Source organism: Callorhinus ursinus, unplaced genomic scaffold (assembly GCF_003265705.2).
Source record: "Callorhinus ursinus isolate GAN/ISIS: 27379988/994484 unplaced genomic scaffold, GSC_fseal_2.0 scaffold3, whole genome shotgun sequence".
In the NCBI taxonomy this organism is placed as follows: Eukaryota; Metazoa; Chordata; class Mammalia; order Carnivora; family Otariidae; genus Callorhinus; species Callorhinus ursinus.
This window is the reverse complement of record NW_027397065.1, coordinates 24,618,610-24,638,560: the sequence shown is the minus strand read 5'-3', so window position 1 is coordinate 24,638,560 and position 19,951 is coordinate 24,618,610. Positions and strand designations below refer to the sequence as shown.

General features: G+C 38.2%; 1 protein-coding gene across 5 annotated transcripts in view; it reads right to left on the bottom strand.

Annotated features, from left to right (window-relative positions):
* Nucleotides 1-19,951, bottom strand: part of MAN2A1 (mannosidase alpha class 2A member 1) — a 165,385-nt gene that overhangs the window by 97,694 nt on the left and 47,740 nt on the right. For all 5 annotated transcript variants that reach the window (XM_073888998.1, XM_025866876.2, XM_073889008.1 and 2 more), the window contains one exon: nucleotides 5,958-6,085. In XM_073888998.1, the coding sequence (XP_073745099.1) occupies nucleotides 5,958-6,085 (128 nt within the window). The remainder of the gene's footprint in view (nucleotides 1-5,957; nucleotides 6,086-19,951) is intronic.

The following is a 19,951-nucleotide window of genomic DNA, read 5'->3' as shown; positions in this document are numbered from 1 at the left end:
AATGGACATACTCAAATAAAAGGACTTTCTACAACAAAGTTCTGCACTCCTCAAAAATATCAAGGTCAAGAAATTTTTAAAAAAGGCTGATAAAAAAGGCTGAGGAGCTAGCTGTTCCAGATTAAAGGAGATTGAAGAGATGTGATAACTAAATGCAACACATGAGCATGGTTGGATCCTGGACTCCATGGGGGGGAAAAAAAAAGCACCTTTTATTAAAAAAAAATGCTATTGAGAATTTGAATATAGCCTATGAATTTGATTACAGTATATCACTGCTAACATTCTGGATTTGATAACCTTCTTCTAGTTATATAAGAAAATGTCCTTTTTTTTAAATTTAACTTTTTAAAATTTTGTTATGTTAATCCCCATACATTACATCATCAGTTTTTGATGTAGTGTTCCATGATTCATTGTTTGCACATAACACCCAGTGCTCCATGCAGTATGGGCCCTCTTTAATACCCATCACCAGGCTAACCCATCCCCCACCCCCCTCCCCTCTAGAACCCTCAGTTTGTTTCTCAGAGTCCATAGTCTCTCATGGTTCGTCTCCCCCTCCATTTCCCCCCCCTTCATTTTTCCCTTCCTACTATCTTCTTTTATTTTAACATCTAATGTATTATTTGTTTCAGAGGTACAGGTGTGTGATTCATCAGTCTTACACAATTCACAGCGCTCACCATAGCACATACCCTCCCCAATGTCTATCACCCAGCCACCCCATCCCTCCCACCCCCCCACCACTCCAGCAACCCTCAGTTTGTTTCCTGAGATTAAGAAGAAAATGTCCTTATTTTCTTAGAAAACACACAATGAAGGATTGGAAGATAAAGGAAGAAGATGCCTCCAACTTACTGTCAAATAGTTCAGAAAAACATGCATTATGAATCTAAGTACAGGACATATAAAAGAGCCCTTCCCAGCTGTCATGCAGCTTTTTATAAGTTTGAAATTATAACAAAATTAAGTTATAAAATAATAAAGGATTGCAACATCCCAAATAACAAGGGCGGAATTAGCTTATAAGTGAGAGTAAAAATCACCATCAAATTCTACAGTGATGTCAGATTTTAGCAACGTTAGGGATGTTTTCCCTATCAAACTCACATGATCCACAGGAGCAGCACCCTAGCTGCAGTGGACTTAAGAGTCCCTGGGAGGTGATGATACAGAAAAGGAAGAATGTAAACCATATTTTTTAAAACTCTGACATGAAAGGAGGTGAGAGCTAGGCAGAGATCTAGAAAGGACCCCAGTATCCCACTAGGGTTTTCCTTGGTATGGTAAGTATTGTTTTAAAAGGGGTAAGGGGCAAATTTAGGTAAAAGCGCAGCATAAAAAAGCGCCAAAGTTTTATAAAGGGTATGTTTGCCAATAATACCAGGAAAGATCATGAAAAAGATTTTGTGCCATCAAGCAAGATTATCAAAATATATAATAAAGTAAAATTGTTAGGAAAAATGACAAGAAATGGTCATTAAAAAGAATAAAATACACCCCTCAATTTTTGACAAACCTAACAGACTTAAAAATTAGAACATAAGTAATATGAATAATATAATTGTCACTGGATTATTCCAAGTACATTTAATATTAAAGCTTAAGAGAAGTCAGGGAACAGCTAGAAAAACAGGTATTTTGGACAAAAGACAATGTTAATAACTCAAACTTCAAAAAGTTTATGATATTTTGGGCAAAAGATAATCTTAATAACTCAAACTTCAATAGGTTTATAATGATATTTGCATAATATAAGTCACAAAAGCAGAAATTAACAAAAAACTAAACAATTTAAAAAGCATTCCATGACAAAATATCAAGTGTCCAAAACAACATGCTGTTCTAAATTGCTTAAAAAACAAAACAGAACATGAATTTACAAAATGCAGCCAAAGCTACAAAAAGATATTTCATTTTCTCAAATGTGTTCATTATCTAAATGTAAGAGCTAAAACCATAAAGTTCCTAGGTAAAAACCACAGAGTAAATCCTTATGACCTTAGGTGAGACAATGGTTTCTTAGCTGTGACATCAAAACACAAGTGACAAAAGAAAAACTAAAATGGACATCAAAATCAAAACTTTTGTGCATCAGAAGACACCTTCATGAAACTGAAAAACAATCCACAGAATGGAAAAAAGTACTGGCAAATCATTGTCTGACAAGAAACTAGCATCAAGAATATAAAGAACTCTTACAAGTCAAAAATAAAAAGACAAAGAACCCAACTGTAAAAATAGGCAAATAATTTGAACAGACATTTCTCCAAAGAAGATATATAAATAGCCAATACACACATGAAAAAATGTTTAACATCATTAGCCTTTAGGGAAATGCAAGTCAAAGCCATGATGAGCGACCATTTCATACACACTAGCATGGCTAAAATAAAAAAGACAGTAACAAATGTTGCACATGTAGAGGAATTAGAACTCTCATACATTGCTGGGGGGAACGTAAAATGGTGCAGCCATCATGGAAAACAATTAGGCAGCTCCTCAAAATGCTCAACACGAGCTACCATACGACCCAGCAATTCCATTCCTAGGTATAAACGCAGAAGAAATGAAAATGTATGTCCTCATGAAAACTTACGCTAGTGTGGGGTAGGGGGATGGGGTAATTGGACGGTGGTCATTAAGGAGGGCACTTGATGTAATGAGCACTGGGTGTTATATGCAAGTGATGAATCACTAAATTCTACCTCTGAAACTAATAATATATGTTAACTAAATTGAATTTAAATTAAAAAACTATATTTGCTGGGAAAAAAAGCCAAAAACCAAAAAACAAACAAAAAAACCTTACACAAGTGTGTATAGCAGCATTATTCACAGTAGCCAAAAAGGGGAACACTCTAAATGTCTATCAACTGAAAAAAGGAGAAACAAATGTGGTCTTTCCAAACAAAATAGTATTTATTCAGCTATAAAAAGGAATGAAGCACTGATACATCCTACAACATGAATGAACTTGAAAACATCATGCCAAGTAAAAGAAGCCAGTTACAAAGGTCATATTGTATGATTTGGTGTATGTAAAATGTCCAGAAGAGTCAAATCCATCCATACAAAAAGCAGGTGAGAGGGTGCCTGGGTGATCAGTTGGTTAAGCGTCCAACTCTTGATTTAGGCTCAGGTCATGATCTTAGGGTCCTGAGATTGAGCCCCATGTCAGGCTCTGGGCTCAGTGGGGAGTCTTACTTGGATTCTCTCTCTCCCTCTGCACCACCCCCACACACTCTCCCTGTCTCTAAAATACATGAATACATCTTAAAAAAAAAAAAGTAGATTGGTGGTGGCATGGGCCTGGGGCAGGGAAGAGTGGAGTCATAAAGGAGTGTGACTTTTAACGGGTAAGAGATTTCTTTTGGGGATGTTGAAAATGTTCTAAAAATAGAGGGTGGCAACGGTTGCACAACTCTGTGAATATACTAAAAACTACTGAATTGTATACTTTAAGTGGATAAATTTTATGATATTGGAGACAATACAATTTTAAGAAGAAAATTTATGCTGAGCAAAAGCTGCCAGATCCAAAGGAGTCAGTCCATATATACGAAGTTCTGAAATAGGCAAAAATAATCTACAGTGATAGAAATCAGAGAGCAGTTGGCTGCAGGAGAGTTGAGGAGGATGAAGGAACTTCCTGGGGTGATGAAAAAGTGGCTTAACTAGGTATATATATTTGCCAAAACTTGAACTCTATAGTTAAAGATTTGCATGTTGCACTGCATAGAACTTATATGTCAATAAAAGCTAAACATAAAGAAAAAAATCCCCAAACTGAGGTTTATAAAAGAAATATTCTTGGTTTAGAACATAATTATTTAAGAAAAGTGGCACTGTGGAGGGGGTCCCTAAGTCTGCCACCCCCATTTAGTGAGCTGTTAAGAAAATGTACAGGACTCGGCATACAGTCATACTCACAGCTATGACTTATTACAGTGAAAGGACACAATGCAAAATCCACAAAGGGAAAAGGCACAGGGGCACAGTGTCCATGAGAAACCAAGCACAAGCTTCTAAGAATCCTTCCCCTACGGAGTCACACAGGACAGGTTCAATCCGTCCATGTTTTGACAACAATCAAAACAACTGTGACAACAGTGAAATGCTATCAAACAAGGAAGCTCCTAAGAGACTCAGCGTTCAGGGTATTTTTGGGGGGCTGGTCATGGAGGCATCCTCAACCTAGCAGTACATATTAAGATTCTGGGACTTCCAGAAGGAAAAGAACTCAATACACGATCACAGTAGCATCTGTGATTAGCATAAACTACATTGTTTTTACACAGTTTAAACACAGTGAAACAATTCCACAGTATCTGTGTGGTAAGGATACATGTTTTTTATTGGACTTATTTATTGGCATTTCTGTTTTTTTCCCATTTAAAAATTTTTTCTGTGTTAAAGTCCCTGCCACCCCCACTCATTCTTTCTTTATATTTTGGAATAATTCAAACTTAAAGAAAAGGTGTAAGAAAAATATGAAGAACTCCCATAAACTCCTCCACCAGATTTACCAATTACTAACATATTTGCTTTATTTTTTCTTTTGCCGTATCATCGGTGTGATTGTTGTTATTATTAGAATAAGCTGCGATATCACACCTGTACACAAAAAAGATAACACAGGATGTCTGAAAGTGCTATCTTTAGAAAGGTCTTGCTTGGAAGGTTTGCCCTTGGCTGGTGTCTGGGGGCCTGGATTTCCTAAATGCTACAAAACTGTACTCAGATATGAAATATTTGAAAAGAATTACATACCGCATTGCAGGATGCAAATATTAGGTACTGCAAAGATTTAAATGAGTCCCATGTTCTTACCAGTTCTAGTGAACACCTGGTTTTATCGGGGCAGGGTCCTCTCCCACACATCTTGTGGTAACAAGATCCTTCTTTCCCATGGAGGACGTATTCACATGGTTCCAGTGGAGCGGACCATGCCTTCCACAAACCCCTCTCCCCCATGACCATTTCCAATAAACTGACTAGGGCTTGATGATTTCAGCCCCTATACCTTTGGCCACAGAAACTGGCTCAGAGTTACGCACTTAATCCAAAGTAAGACAATTAGGTAAGGCATTAAGAAAAACTTCTACTGATTAGACTGGGAAGATGAGAATCCTAGTTTGCCTATGGCCCTCTTACTCACCAGGTGAAGAGAACCAGGAGAAGACTAAAGTCATACAAAAATAAGCAGAGCCAAGCAGAGCCTGGGTGGCTCAGTCGAATGAGCATCCGATTCTTGACTTTGGCTGAGATTATAATCTCAGGGTTGTGAGATCAAGCCCCGAGTAGGGCTCCATGCTGGGCATGGAGACTGCTTCAGATTCTCTTTGCCTCTCCCTCTGCCACTCCCCCACCCTCTCTCTCTCTCTCATAAATAATAAATAAATAAATAAATAAATAAATAATAAATAAATAAATAAATAAATAAATAAGCAAGCAAGCAAGCAAGCAAGCAAGCAAGGAAGCAGAGCCAAAAGAGATGGTGTCCACACAATATAATCTGAGTCTCCTGGATCCAACCTTACCTGAACCTACCATACTTCCTGAATTCTCAATGACAAAACTAATACCTTCCTTTCATTCTTCTTTTTCCTTCTTTTTCCTAGGCAAGTAAATTAAGTTTTGCCTCTTCTAACCAACAGTTTTAACTAATATAAAATTAAAATCCTAATGGGATACTGTTAAAAGAAAATTATTCTAAAATAAATAAGAATCTACACAAAATAATAGATTACAAAGTAGATGACCCTAAAAGTGACCACAATATATTTATGCAACTTAGCTTATGATGGAGGAAACATCATAAATTAATGAAGGATAAAAAAAATACTGGGGAAATCAGTTATTTAAAAAAATAAAATAGAGCCTCATCTCATGTTCCCCAAAATTAATTGCCCAAAGTAGTCCAAATGAAGAAGAAAGACGTCAATACATACCTAGATTTTTTTCCAGCCACTGATGTCCTTCAATTAGTTGGTCAATTAAGGCAAAATAATGTGGAGCAGCTTCATCAGGCATAACCCAGCCACCTGTCACAATTTCAAACTGACCGTTCTGTAACAAACTAGAGAGAAAATAAATATAGGAGTTTACAATAACATCCACAAGAAAAGTTCAAATAAAAGATTTAAAATAGCGTAAACATCAGAGACAGCCCTTAAGCAAGTATAACCATTACTAACATGAGTTACTAAAAAAGTTTTTTAAACCAGGGAATAAATTTCAACTTTGGGGCCCTGGTGATAAAACATCCTTAGTGAAGTGTGTGTGTGTGACCCTTCCTTCCTAGACAAAGCCTCTGCAGGTCACTTTGGAAGTTCCTTTTCATAAGGTTATAATCTCCCAGACAACTTCAAAGATCCTGATGTCAGGAGACACATCTGATTTATTTCTGAATCTTACAAAGCACACCTAGCAAAGTGCTTTACTTGCAGTATATGCTGAATGTTTACTGGAGGGCTGTCATTTTAAGCATGATATTTGTTTCAATATACCTATATTGAAAATCAATATTTATTTTAGTCCTTCTGACAATGGTAAGTTAATCATGCAAACTACACAAAAGTAATAATAATAAAGGTAAAGCCAGTAAATAACACATGCCTCTGGGAATATAGAAAACATTATAAAGCACTTTGCTCCAGATTCAGTTAAAATGTGTCTATATAGTTTATTTTACATTACTGAGTGAAAAGCTCTAACATTACCATTATCTGTCCATTGGGTACTCCTTTGCCATAATACCACACAAGGTAACTAGATTCCCCACCCCTGGAACAACTGAATTGTTACAAGAAGATCCCTTCCTCAAAAAAAAAAAAAAAAAAAAAATCACAGACTATTAAAAATTTGAAGTACCTAAGGAAGTATAGAGGTCAAGAATTTAAGCAAACACCTTAAATGCCATAGACTTGTCAGTCTGCAGTAAGATGGTTTGAAAAATAGTGTATAATTTCAGAAAGAAAAGTAGCTTTAATAAGGATACACATCACTGGATACCTACCCCTAACAGCCAAGTACCAAGCCAAATTTTGTTGAAGCTGCCCAGAGGCATAGAAGATAAACATTTTCCTACAAAGCCTGTAACAGAATCCACTACATTAACACAAGATCTGATTTATTCAAACATATGCATAATCATATAATCAGTGAGAGAGTGGATAATGGACACAAATTTTAAAAATGAATGAATAATTCCTTGTATAAAATTTTGAAATGTTAATTTAATCCTGTATTGCCATGGGAATCACCAACTAACATAATTTCACATGGACACTGTGATGGCTCATTATAGTGTCTAAAAAACCCAAATGTCCAGTCAAACCTTAGATTCTCAGAGGCCCAAATCAAGAACTTACGACCATAAGCTGGGAATCGCTAAAAAAAAAAAAAAAAAACCAAAAAACCCCCACCCATTTCTTTAAGAACACAACTAAATCCAAGGCTATTTTATCCTACCCTTACTGTCAAACTGCTTCCAGTCAGTTCTCTTTCTTCTCTTTCTGGTGATTGCCAGATTTAGCCATACTCTGGAGGCCTTGGCCCAGACCCAGCTCTTAAGTCTTATGGCCGGTACTTAGAAGCCTGAGATGTCAGGACAGATCTGGGATTTAAACTCTGGCCATCAAATATAGAAACGTGGCTCCTTAACTCAGCATTCCAGTAAACAGATCTTTTGGAAAATTTCAGAAATAAATTGGTCAAAACAAAGTCTTTGCTGCTTCTGAATAGTAAACAGAAATTACAGATTAAGAAGTCTAAAAATTAAAAAAAAAATCACTCCAATGATGGAATTTTTCATCTCAGTTTTATTTTGCTACGTGATCCCTGTCCCCAGGCATGAATGGGCTCCAAGAAACAGCTAGGTGAGCAAAGAATCATACCTACTATATACAGCAACTAATTTCCCCAGGTCCATTTGTAAACAATCTATCCCTTCCTTCTCCCCATGATGGCCCAGATGTCTGTGATCAGTATTGACTTCTTACTCGAACGCAATGATTACCTTGAAGACTGACTTGTCACTTAATTTTGGGAAGGCATGAAAAGCCTCCCATGCATTAAAATGTTTTCCACAATTTTTTTACCTACTTATTTTCTTCTCTCCTATTTTTTCCAAACTGATTGGTCCCAGGTGTCCTCACGTCTCAGCCCAAATAAAACCTGCCCAGAGAAGTCTCCCTGAGCACCCAAACTAAATCAGTCCTCCCACCATACCACCACACTCTCACACGACAGCATTTATCACCAACCAGAATTACCTTGTTCCGTTTCCATGTCTCCTCCCTCTCCCTCCTCAACCCCACCCACCATGAGAGCAGACTGTAAGCTCCCAGAGAGCAGGGACTAGCACCTGCTGTTTTGCTCACTTATCCACACCCAGCACTGAGAAGTGTGTGTGGCATGTAAGGGGCACTCTGACAGTTGTGAGATAAATGAGGAATGATTGAACGAGACTCTCGGCTCAAAGTCAGTATTGACAGAAAGTTTTAGATTAGATGAAGCTCACAGACACATGCAAAATAAACTGGACAGCAAGGGGCCAGGTGGAAAGGAGTCTGAACAATCTGGGTGTGAGGTGGTACAACCCAGAATATGAAAGTGGTGGGGCGCCTGGGTGACTCAGTCAGATAAGCGTCCGTCTTCGGCTCAGGTCATGACCTCAGGGTCCTGAGATCGAGCCCCGTGTCGGGCTCCCTGCTCATAGGGGAGTCTGCTTCTCCCTCTGCCCCTCTCCCCCCGCTCCTGCTTGCTTGCTCTCTCTCTCTCACAGAAATAAATAAAATCTTTAAAAAAAATATGAAAGTGGTAGGAAATATGGAAGAGGAAGGAGAGAGAGGAGGTGTCTCATAAAAAATCATCCATGGGAATTGGGCAATGACTGGCAATAGAAGGAAGGATGAAAGCACATATGTCTTGGGTGTTAATTCCTGGTGTTTAATGGCACCGTAGTGTGACACACACAGTGGAGGTGAGAAGGGAGGTCACTTTGTGATCATAAATATAAATATGGATAAGGCTGTTTGATAGGCCGGTGAGACATCCCAAAGGAGCTAACCGAAGATGAAAAGTTCAGGAAAAGAGGCCGATATAAAAATTAAGCTTAGGGGGACTAAAACACAGAGGAAACAAGAGAAGCTAGGAGGTGAGGAGTAAACAATCAAAAGGACAGTAAGGACCAAGCAGAAGGAAAATATAAAAGGAAATAGAGGCAATAAGAAATGTGAAAGATAAAAAGAATAAATCTGTGCAAACAGCCTGAAACATTCTAGAAAACGGTAATGAGGTGCAACCTATGCTCCCACTTGGTAAAAGGCATTTTTACAGTTAAAAAGCTACCACGTAATTGTGACTTACTCAGAAAAAGACACATCGGTGGGCCAGAATATAAAGCTGAGAAATAAATTTTTAAAATATTTATACTATTAAAATAGCAAATTACATTACTGGAAAAGAATGGGATACAGTTTTATTTAATAAAAGCTTCAATCAGAGGGATTTAAAACAAACTCATAAGAAAGTCAAGTTATTACGTCATACAAACCAAAAGACTGATACTTTGAAAGAGCATGCTCACATAGGTTTTTAAGAAAAACTAAATGAATAGGTCACAACAGGCATGAATGTCACAGTCGCAGGCCAGAAAGGACACAGGTTTTAGCTTTTCTGAGGAGAGTGTCTCTAACCAAGCAGAAGAAAAACCAAACGGGGGAAAAAAAAACCCATTATATGAAATATGAAACAATATAACAATGATATGAAGCAATATAACAATGACTAGATACCTGGCCAAACAATCAGGTTGGTGAGTACTCCTATTCCACTGAACTGCCTGGTTTTCCTAGTCTATACATAAGAATCGTGAAAACCAGATGATAAACTGTAAGACTCTTAGAGGCAGGAAGGTGTGGTCTTTATATTAAATATTCACTGTGTTAGGCACAAACACTCACCAAAACCAAACCAAACCAGAAACCCACACACAGCAATTGCAGAAGAGAGAAGGGCACAAAATTCCCATGTATATGCCTGTATTCTAGAATATATGCAGTTAAGTATCTCATGAACGACAGAAAAACAAAAAAGGTCCAAAGAAACACGAGGAAAACATTAACCTGATGATTGAGAAACACAGCAATGATCATCATCATTTAGTAACAAGTACAAAAAGTAGGACTGCCAGTCTACAGAAACAACACCTCACGAAAGACAGAAAAATATTTATAAGCAATAATAGAAAGGCTACGGTAGCCTACAAAAAGGTAGGCTTTTTAATTTATATTTATATGTATATTATATATATATAAAATATAAATATTAAATATATATTTATATTTAAAATTGCCACTGTTAGCAACATGATGAAAATAAAATTAAGACAGACTGCAACTGTATATTTGAGACTTCAATTTTTTTTTTTTTTTAAATCAAGCAATGGGAAGTACAGCTACAGAACAAGTCACTTAGAATACAGGTGCTTCCAGTGTCCATGCACTTAGTGCTCAACAAGCACAACTGAGCTATTTCTCTGGCCCAGAGGAATACAAAATCAAAAAAGACATGCCCACTCCATAGGATCTATTTCACCGTTTCTGCCAAGAGACGCTTCTGGCAAAATTTTTGCGTGTACACTTTTCCTCATATTTCCTAATAAACATGAGCTCTAGAAGGGGAAAGGGAGGGAAAGAAAAGAATACAGACATACAGAAAATAGGAAACCAGGCACTAACTTCAAAATTAACAACACTCCTGTTTCACTTTTTTAAATGGTTGACCTGTAACCACTGGTAACAGCATTACACATTTCTGTTTCTACTATTTCACTGCTGAGGAATTTGGTATAAAAAGCTTAACAAAAGAACTGATCAAAATTAGGCTGAGCATATCTGTCACAGCTCGATTTGCCTAAGATGCAGAATTTACACTTAAGAATGTCCTTGCCGGGCACACGAAGCAGCAAATCATTTTCTCTGAGTGTCACTTTTTCCCCTCTGTAGACTCATCACACATTTGGAACTTGGTCACACATAGAAAGATAGACTCAAAGAGCTTTTTTCCCTAATGGGGAAATGGTTACAGATAACTTAGTAAAAAATGCATCATTTAGCCAGCTTCAAAGAACCACAAATTAATTTCACATGAGAAAATGAATTGAATTTGTAATCATACATCTGGGGAAATATGAAAAATACAAGATGATGTACAGGGATTCATTCTTAAATAAAAATTTAGTTAAATGGAAAATTCAAAAAGATGGAGGCTCCCAACAAATCAATTAATAGCCTAAAAACATTTGCTTATCATGTGTCTGATTCATACACCTTTCATGGGAAGTACCTAATATATGAGAACAAAAATAAAACCTGTTTTAAGACTCCTCATATAATACTAATTGGGGATATTCATCGTATACTTCTGAATATTGTTGATGCCTGTCTTTAAAAATATGGTACACGAGGGGGTGCCTGGGTGGCACAGTTGGCTGAGCATCTGACTCTTGGGTTTCAGCTCAGGTCATGATCTCAAGGCAGTGAGATCAAGACCCAGGTCAGGCTCTGATCTCAGCGCAGAGTCTACTAGAGATTCTCTCTCTCTCCCCCTCCTTCTGCCCCTCCCCCTGTTCACACATTCTCTCTTTCTAAAATAAATAAATGTATATACATGCATATATGTATATAAAGATTTAGAACATGAGGGACAGATGGCAAATGTGTTCTCTCTCATCATTCCTTCCTCACTTCATTCCAGCCATACTCCTTTCATTTCACTATCCACACGCTCTCTGCCCGGCATATTTTCCCTCCCAACACCTGCCTCACCGGCTCTTATGGATCCACCTGGAGCTTTTCCTAGCCACCACATCTCTTCTAAAGCCCAACCACCTATATAGTTACCTTTCATAAAACCCAAAACTTACCTTTTATAACATTTATCACAAAACTTAATTACACACTATATGTTTACTGTCTTTCTCCCTCCATAGACTGTAAGCTCCATGAGGGCAGGAATCACACCTAGTTTGCTCACCATTTAACACTCAGGGTTCCTATTAGAAAAGGATACCAATAACTCAAAAGACAAGTGAACAAAGAATATGCAGCATATATTTCAGAATGGCCTCCCAAAAATGAAAAGAAATTTAGCCTCACTCATAAGGAAATGCAAATTAAAACATCAAGGAGATGTCAGTTTTACTTATCATATTGGAAAGATCAAAAAGTTGTGTAACATACGATGAGGTCAAAGATGTATGGAAATCAGTATTGTTACACATTGCTGGCAGTAACTATCAAATTGTAAAATGCATATACATTTTTATACATGTTCATTCAAATTAAGTCAGAAAATAAAGTATAAAAATAAACAGAAGCATTATACACACTAACTATAAAGATACATTCCATGCATTCACAAAAGACCAGAAATAAAACTACACAGTCACCCACTGGGAAGAGTCAAAAAAATAGATTTTTACACTGTCTTTAAAAAGAGGAGCTCTTCTTTCCTGAAAGATTCTCCAAGACATATTAAGATTAAAAACCATGGTACAATATCCATTAGGATGGAAATTAGATTAAAAAAAAAAAAAACAGCAAATAGGTGTCAAGGATGCGGAGCTATTGGAAACCTTGTACATTGTGGGTGGCAATGTAAGGGGGGTCCTGCAAAAATTCAAACATAGAATTACTAAATGATCCAGCAATTCCACTTCTGGGTATATACACAAAAGAATTAAAAGCAGGGACTTGAACAGATATTTGAACACCTATGTTCACAGCAGTATTATTCACAATTAGCCAAAAGATAGAAACAACCCAAATGTCCAATGATAGATGAATGGATAAGAAAAATGTGGTATATTCATGCAATAAAATATCATTATTCAGCCTTAAAAAAGGAAAGGAATTCTGATACATGCTTCAGCATGGATGAACCCTGAAGACTTTATGGTAAGTGAAATCAAAGCCAGACACAATAAGACACATGATTCCATTCATATGAGGTACCTAAAGTAGTCAAACTTACAGAAACAGAAAGTAGAATGGTGGATGCCAGGGGCAGGACTGAAGGTGAATGGTAAGTTATTGTGTAACAGGTACGGTTACAGTTTGAGATCATGAAAAAGTCCTAGAGATGATGATAGTTATGACTGCACAGCAATGTGAATGTACTTAATGCAATCAAATGGTACAAATAAAATCAGTAAGATGCTAAGTTTTTACGTTATGAATATTTTACAATAAAAAAACAGTCATTCAAAAAAAGATCAGCACAATGTGCATAGCATGCTATTATTTGCATAATAAACATGTATTTGCACACAGGTATATGTACATATGTTTTCCTGTATATCTATAATATAACAGTTCACAGCAGCTGCATTCTGTGGGAAGAACTAGATGGCAAAGAGACAAGAGTGGTTCATCCCTTACCCTTCACTGTGTACCCTTTATACACTTTATACACTTGGACTTACATTAAAACATTAATTAAATGGGGGCACCTGGGTGGCTCAGTCGTTAAGCGTCTGCCTTCAGCTCAGGTCATGATCAGGGTCCTGGGATCGAGCCCCGCATTGGGCTCCCTGCTCCACGGGAAGCTTGCTTCTCCCTCTCCCACTCCCCCTGCTTTGTTCCCTCTCTCGCTGTGTCTCTCTCTGTCGAATAAATAAATAAAATCTTTAAAAAAAATTTTTTAAAAATTTAAAAAAATAAAACATTAATTAAATGAAAATTTTTTCTAAACTATAAATATTATACCCTGATTTCTCCTAAACACTGAAAACTAACATAGCTATAGCATAAAATAATCATGAAATGTTATTTAAGAATATTTCCCATATTAGATGGCTCAATTAATCATTTTTTTAAAGATTTTATTTATGTGGGGGGGGGAGAGAGCATGAGTGGGGTAAGGGGCAGAGGGAGAGGGAGAAGCAGACTCCCCACTGAGCAGGAAGCCTGACACCGGCCCAGGGCCCAGGGATCATGACCCGAGCCGAAGGCACATGCTTAACTGACTGAGCCACCCAAGCACCGCCATTTCTGTAAAGTTTTAATAAAAGGATATTCTTTATGCAAAATGGTGCAGCCACTCTGGAAAACAGTATGGAGTATCCTCAAAAAGTTAAAAATAGGACTACCCTACAATCCAGCACTGCACTAGGTATTTACCCAAAGGATACAAAAATACTAATTCAAAGGGATACATGTACCCCAAAGTTTACAGGAGTTTTATCCACAATAGCCAAATTATTGAAAGACCCTAAATGTCCATTGACTAATGGATAAAGATGTCATATATATGTATATATATACATAATGGAATATTAGCCATAAAAAAGAATGAAATCTTGCCATTTGCAATGATGTGGATAGAGTCAGAGCATATTATGCTAAACGAAATAACTTAGAGAAGGACAAATATGACACGATTTCACTCATGTGTGGAATTTAAGACACAAAACAAAACAAATGATCATAGAGGGGAAAAAAGAGAGAGAGGCAAACCAAGAAAGAGACTCTTAACTGTAGAGAATAAACTGCCAGTTACCAGAGGGGACGGGGGTGGAGGGATGGGTGAAATAGGTGATGGGGATTAAGGAGGGCACTTGTGATGAGCACTGTGTGTTGCACGTTAAGAGTTGAACCATTATACTGTACACCTGAAACTAATATTACAGTGTATCCTAACTAATTGGAATTTAAACAAAAACTTAAGAAAAAAGAAAACAAAAAAAAGAGGATAGTCTTTAAATATTTCACTGTATAGTGAATATTACCTTCATTCTATCATTTTCCAAACCAAAATTAATAAAATGCTCATTCATAATGAATCAAAAAATATATGAGATTAAAGAATAAAATTCAAAAACATATTCACTATCTTGCTATAAATGCATAAGGGGTTATGGGAGGCCCAGTTTTTAACCAACTTATTTTACTTAATACTATACCAATGCACACTTTCCATGTTAATAAACAGACCTATCATCATGCTTATGGCTGTACTGTATTTAAAGGACTTTTGAGATATCAACACAATACATGTGTGTTTGGTTTGATCAGTTTTGACAAGTGTTTATACCCCTGTAATCACCAGCAAAAACAAGATACGGACTATTTCCATTAACTCAGAGAGTTCCTTCATGCCCCTTTCCAATTATTTCCTGCCTCAAATGCTCCAAAAAAGAAAGACATTCTTACTTCAGGATTTCTGTCGTAATAGATAGGTTTAGCTACTCTTAGACTTCATAAAATAAAATCATACAGTATTTATTCTTCTCTGTCAGGCTTTTTTTGTTTAACATATTCATTAGATTCAACCATATTACCATGTATTTCAGTAATTCATTTTTTCATTGCTGCGCAGTATTCCACTGCACAAATACGCCTTTTTCATCTATTATCTTGTTGATGGACATTTGAACTGTTTCCAGTGTGAAATTACCATGAAAATGTCTAAACAAGTCTTTCTGTGAGCATGTTTTTATTTCTCTTAGGTAAATTCCTAGCAGGGGGCTCCTAGGTCTTATTATGTATGTGTTACTTTGGAAAACTCTGGTGGTTTTTCAGAAAGCACTTGTCCCATTTTATATCCCCACTAGCAATATGACAGTTCCAGTTGCTGCATGTTCTTGTCAACTCTTGGTGTTGTCAGGCTTTTTGATTGTAGCCATTCTAAAGGGCTTGTGATAGAATCCTGTAGTAGTTACAATCTGAATTTCCTTGGTGACCAGACATTAACCAGCCCAAGCACACACACCTTCCTCCTCACTGCTGAAGCCTCATAAACTTCTTCCAGGTGTTTGAACATGCCAAGCTCTTGCTGATAATCCCTGGTCTATAATCACAATTCTCCTCTCATAACCTGGAATTCCTTCCCCACCCCCTATGTAACTGGCTAATTCTAAACCCCTTTCAGGTTTCAGCCTGAATATCGCCTGCTTCAGGAAGCCTTCCAAGACACACTTCTTGCTTCCATAGAAGGAAACACTTTATTGGGATACTATGTTTTTTTGTTTTTTTCCCTTATTTTATTTTTTAAATTTTTTTATTTTAGGTTATGTTAATCACCATACATTACATCATTAGTTTTTGATGTAGTGTTCCATGATTCATTGTTTGCATGTAACACCCAGTGCTCCATTCAATACATGCCCTCTTTAATACCCATCACCAGGCTAACCCATCCCCCCACACCCCTCCCCTCCAGAACCCTGAGTTTGTTTCTCAGAGTCCATAGTCTCTCATGGTTTGTCTCCCCCTCCGATTTCCCCCCCTTCATTTTTCCCTTCCTGCTATCTTTTTTTTTTTAACATATGTATTATTTGTCTCAGAGGTGGTACACGTCTGTGATTCAACAGTCTTACACAATTCACAGTGCTCACCACAGCACACACCCTTCCCAATCTATCGCCCAGCCGCCCATCCCTCTCACCCCCCACCACTCCAGGAACCCTCAGTTTGTTTCCTGAGATTAAGAATTCCTCATATCAGTGAGATCATATGATACATATCTTTCTCTGATTGACTTATTTCGCTCAGCATAATACCCTCCAGTTCCACCCACGTCATTGCAAATGGCAAGATTTCATTCCTTTTGATGGCTGCATAATATTCCATTGTATATATATTTACCACATCTTCTTTATCCATTCACCTGTCAATGGACAGCATGGCTCTTTCCATAGTTTGGCTATTGTGGACATTGCTGCTATAAACATCGGAGTACACGTACCCCTTTGGATCCCTACATTTGCATCTTTGGGGTAAATACCCAGTAGTGCAATTGCTGGATCGTATGGTAGCTCTATTTTCAACTTTTTGAGGAACCTCCATACTGTTTTCCAGAGTGGCTGCACCAGCTTGCATTCCCACCAACAGTGTAGGAGGGTTCCCCTTTCTCCACATCCCCACCAACATCTGTAGTTTCCTGACTTGTTCATTTTAGCCATTTTGACTGGTGTGAGGTGGTATCTCATTGAGGTTTTGATTTGGATTTCCCTGATGCCGAGCGATGTTGAGCACTGTTTCATGTGTCTGTTGGCCATTTGGATGTCTTCTTTGGAAAAACGTCTGTTCGTGTCTTCTACCCAGTTCTTTGGGTGTTGGGTTTGATAAGTTCTTTATAGATTTTGGATACTAGCCCTTTATCTGATATGTCACTTGCAAATATCTTTTCCCATTCTGTTGGCTGTCTTTTGGTTTTGTTAACTGTTTCTTTTGCTACTATGTTTAATTACATGTCTTCCCTGTTCTGCCTTGAAGACTGGAATCAGGTCTGTCTTCCTCATCTCCTGTATCCCCGAAGTCTAGAACAGTAAGTATTTGTTGAATGAATGATGGAGTAAATAAGGGAAGGCTTCGGAAATAAGGTAATATTTCAGCTGAGTCTTGAAAAATGAATAAGACTGAGATTGTCCATTGCACAAAAGGAAAAAAAAATTCTAAGCTCAACTCATGGGCAAATTCCTAAACAAGAAATAACATGTGTCTGAGGACACCCACGTGGCTCAGCAGGGCTAAGAGTAGACTCTGAGGCAGGAAGTGATCAGAGGGAAGGATGGACAAGTAGGGAGGAATCAGGGCAAGAGCCAGTGTGTGCCAGACAAAAGAGATGGATCTGTACCTTTTGACACTGAAGCATCACTGAAGCATTTTAAAGCCAAGAAGTGAAATGGACAGAATGATATATTAGAAACCTAACTCTGTTGGAGAAATGGAGGACACTTGGAAGATCCGACAGAGGTAGACACAGAAAGACCAGCTGGAGGTTTTCATAATAGCAGGAAACACAGAGTAATGGGCCTGGAGCTGGGGTTCAGAGCACAGAAATACTAAAGAGGCGTAACTAACAAGGCTTAGGGGGACTGACTGGATTTGGCCTGAATGGCAGATGGAAAAGGCAGAGCACACAATGCTTAACAGCACTGGTTCTGGGGCCGGGCTGCCTGGCTCTGGTCCTCATGCCCTACTCACTAGCTGGAGGATCTCAGGTGCGTTCCTTTACACCCCTGCCTCAGTTTCCTCATAAGGAAACTTAACTCATCTTAACTCCTAAGAAAACTATAGGACTGACCGGATATATACATGTAAGTGCTTACAACATGCCTGGTATACGTTAAGCACTCAGGAAGTGTTAGCTGTTACTATTATCATTAAACAGGGAAAAAAGATGTTGAGGTTGGCACTTTAGATCTGGACGCAGGCCAACATCTAGTAAAACAACAGCATGGATGAGCCTGCAGGATGAAGAGGAGAAGCAAAGGGTATGACCCCCACAGGCGAGAAAGGGACATGGAGGAAGTGAGCAGAGGAGGAAACTGAGGGGATGAAAAAGGAATGCTCAGCAAGGCAGGAAGAGAAACAGGGCAGAAAGAGCTCTGGGTCACAGAAGACAAAAACGGAAAGAATTTCAAGGACAGTGAAGTGGTCACCGTTGATGCTGCAAAGAAAGCCTTCAGGGGGACGGCGCAAACATCCAGTGGATGGAGCAGCTGAGAAGTCCCTCATGGCTTTTGCCAGTATCCATGAGGTAGACAGAAGCCAGCAGCCGAAGTGGCTGAGGGGTAGAAGCTGCACAAAGCTGCCTCACTGGTAATGAACTGGGAGTGGAGGAAGTGGGGTGAAATACATACTTCTTCAAATACACATATGCTGCTGCTTCAACTATTAGAACTAAAATTATTTTAGACACCGGTGAATTGCTTTGATTCCTTTGATGAAATTCTATGTATCTTTAGGCTCTAAACTCAATCCAAATCTGCAATTTACTCTGAACATCACAAGACACACTGTAACTTCTTATTGCTCTGCAAATTTCACAGCAGGCTTCAGTCAAATACCATAAAATCTGACCTGTATAAAATGTATAATAAATTAACCTGTATGAGAACTTTAAAGGTACATTTTTATAGTGAAACCTGAAATGTACATCAATAAGTTTGGATTTGTATTATTTAAGAATGTGATCTCAACCATTTCTCTGATTTCAATAAGCAAACAGATAGTTAAGAAAATAGGGTACAAGGTTCACTTAAATATAAACCTAGGAGGGGCGCCTGGGTGGCTCAGCTGGTTAAGCGACTGCCTTCGGCTCAGGTCATGATCCTGGAGTCCCGGGATCGAGTCCCGCATCGGGCTCCCTGCTCAGCAGGGAGTCTGCCTCTCCCTCTGACCCTCTTCCCTCTCGTGCTCTTTCTCATTCTCTCTCTCAAATAAATAAATAAAATCTTTAAAAAAATATATACATAAACCTAGGAAAAAAGATGTAAGAGAATGACAGAAAGAATAAAAATTTTCCATTCTTGGGGTCTCCCGAGTGGCTCAGTTGGTTAAGCATCTGCCTTCAGCTCAGTCATGATCCTGGGGTCCTGGGATCAAGTCCCACATTGGGTTCCCTGCTCAACGGGGAGCCTGCTTCTCCCTCTCCTTCTGCCCCTTCCCCCTCCCAGCTAGTGCTCTCTCTCATGCATGCGCTAACAAATAATCTTAAAAAAAAAAAAAAAAGATTGTGCATTCTTGGCAAAGCAACGAAACCCAGCAATGTGTTGAAGATAAAATATTTTCATTAACCGTCACTTCAATAATCCTTCACTGATGATACCTTTCCTCCCCACACACATATGAAGCCTTATTTCATACCAAAATATCCACACGGAAGCTGGTCAAGACTTCGGTGAACACAAACTGTTCTAAGGTTCCAACAACTCACTGGGCTTCTTCACTGAACACCAGTCTCAACAGCAAGAGCACATGCCCTGTAAAACCTGTTTCAGTGTCTCGGTGCCCAGAGAGAAAAAAATAAGTATGTAATATGCTGGGTGCTAGTCAAAAGAAATGCCAAGGTTAATGTTTCAGCTGCTTGATTCTGAATAAGGATTTACATTTTGATGTATTATAAACATCATGCAGTATTTAACTGCATT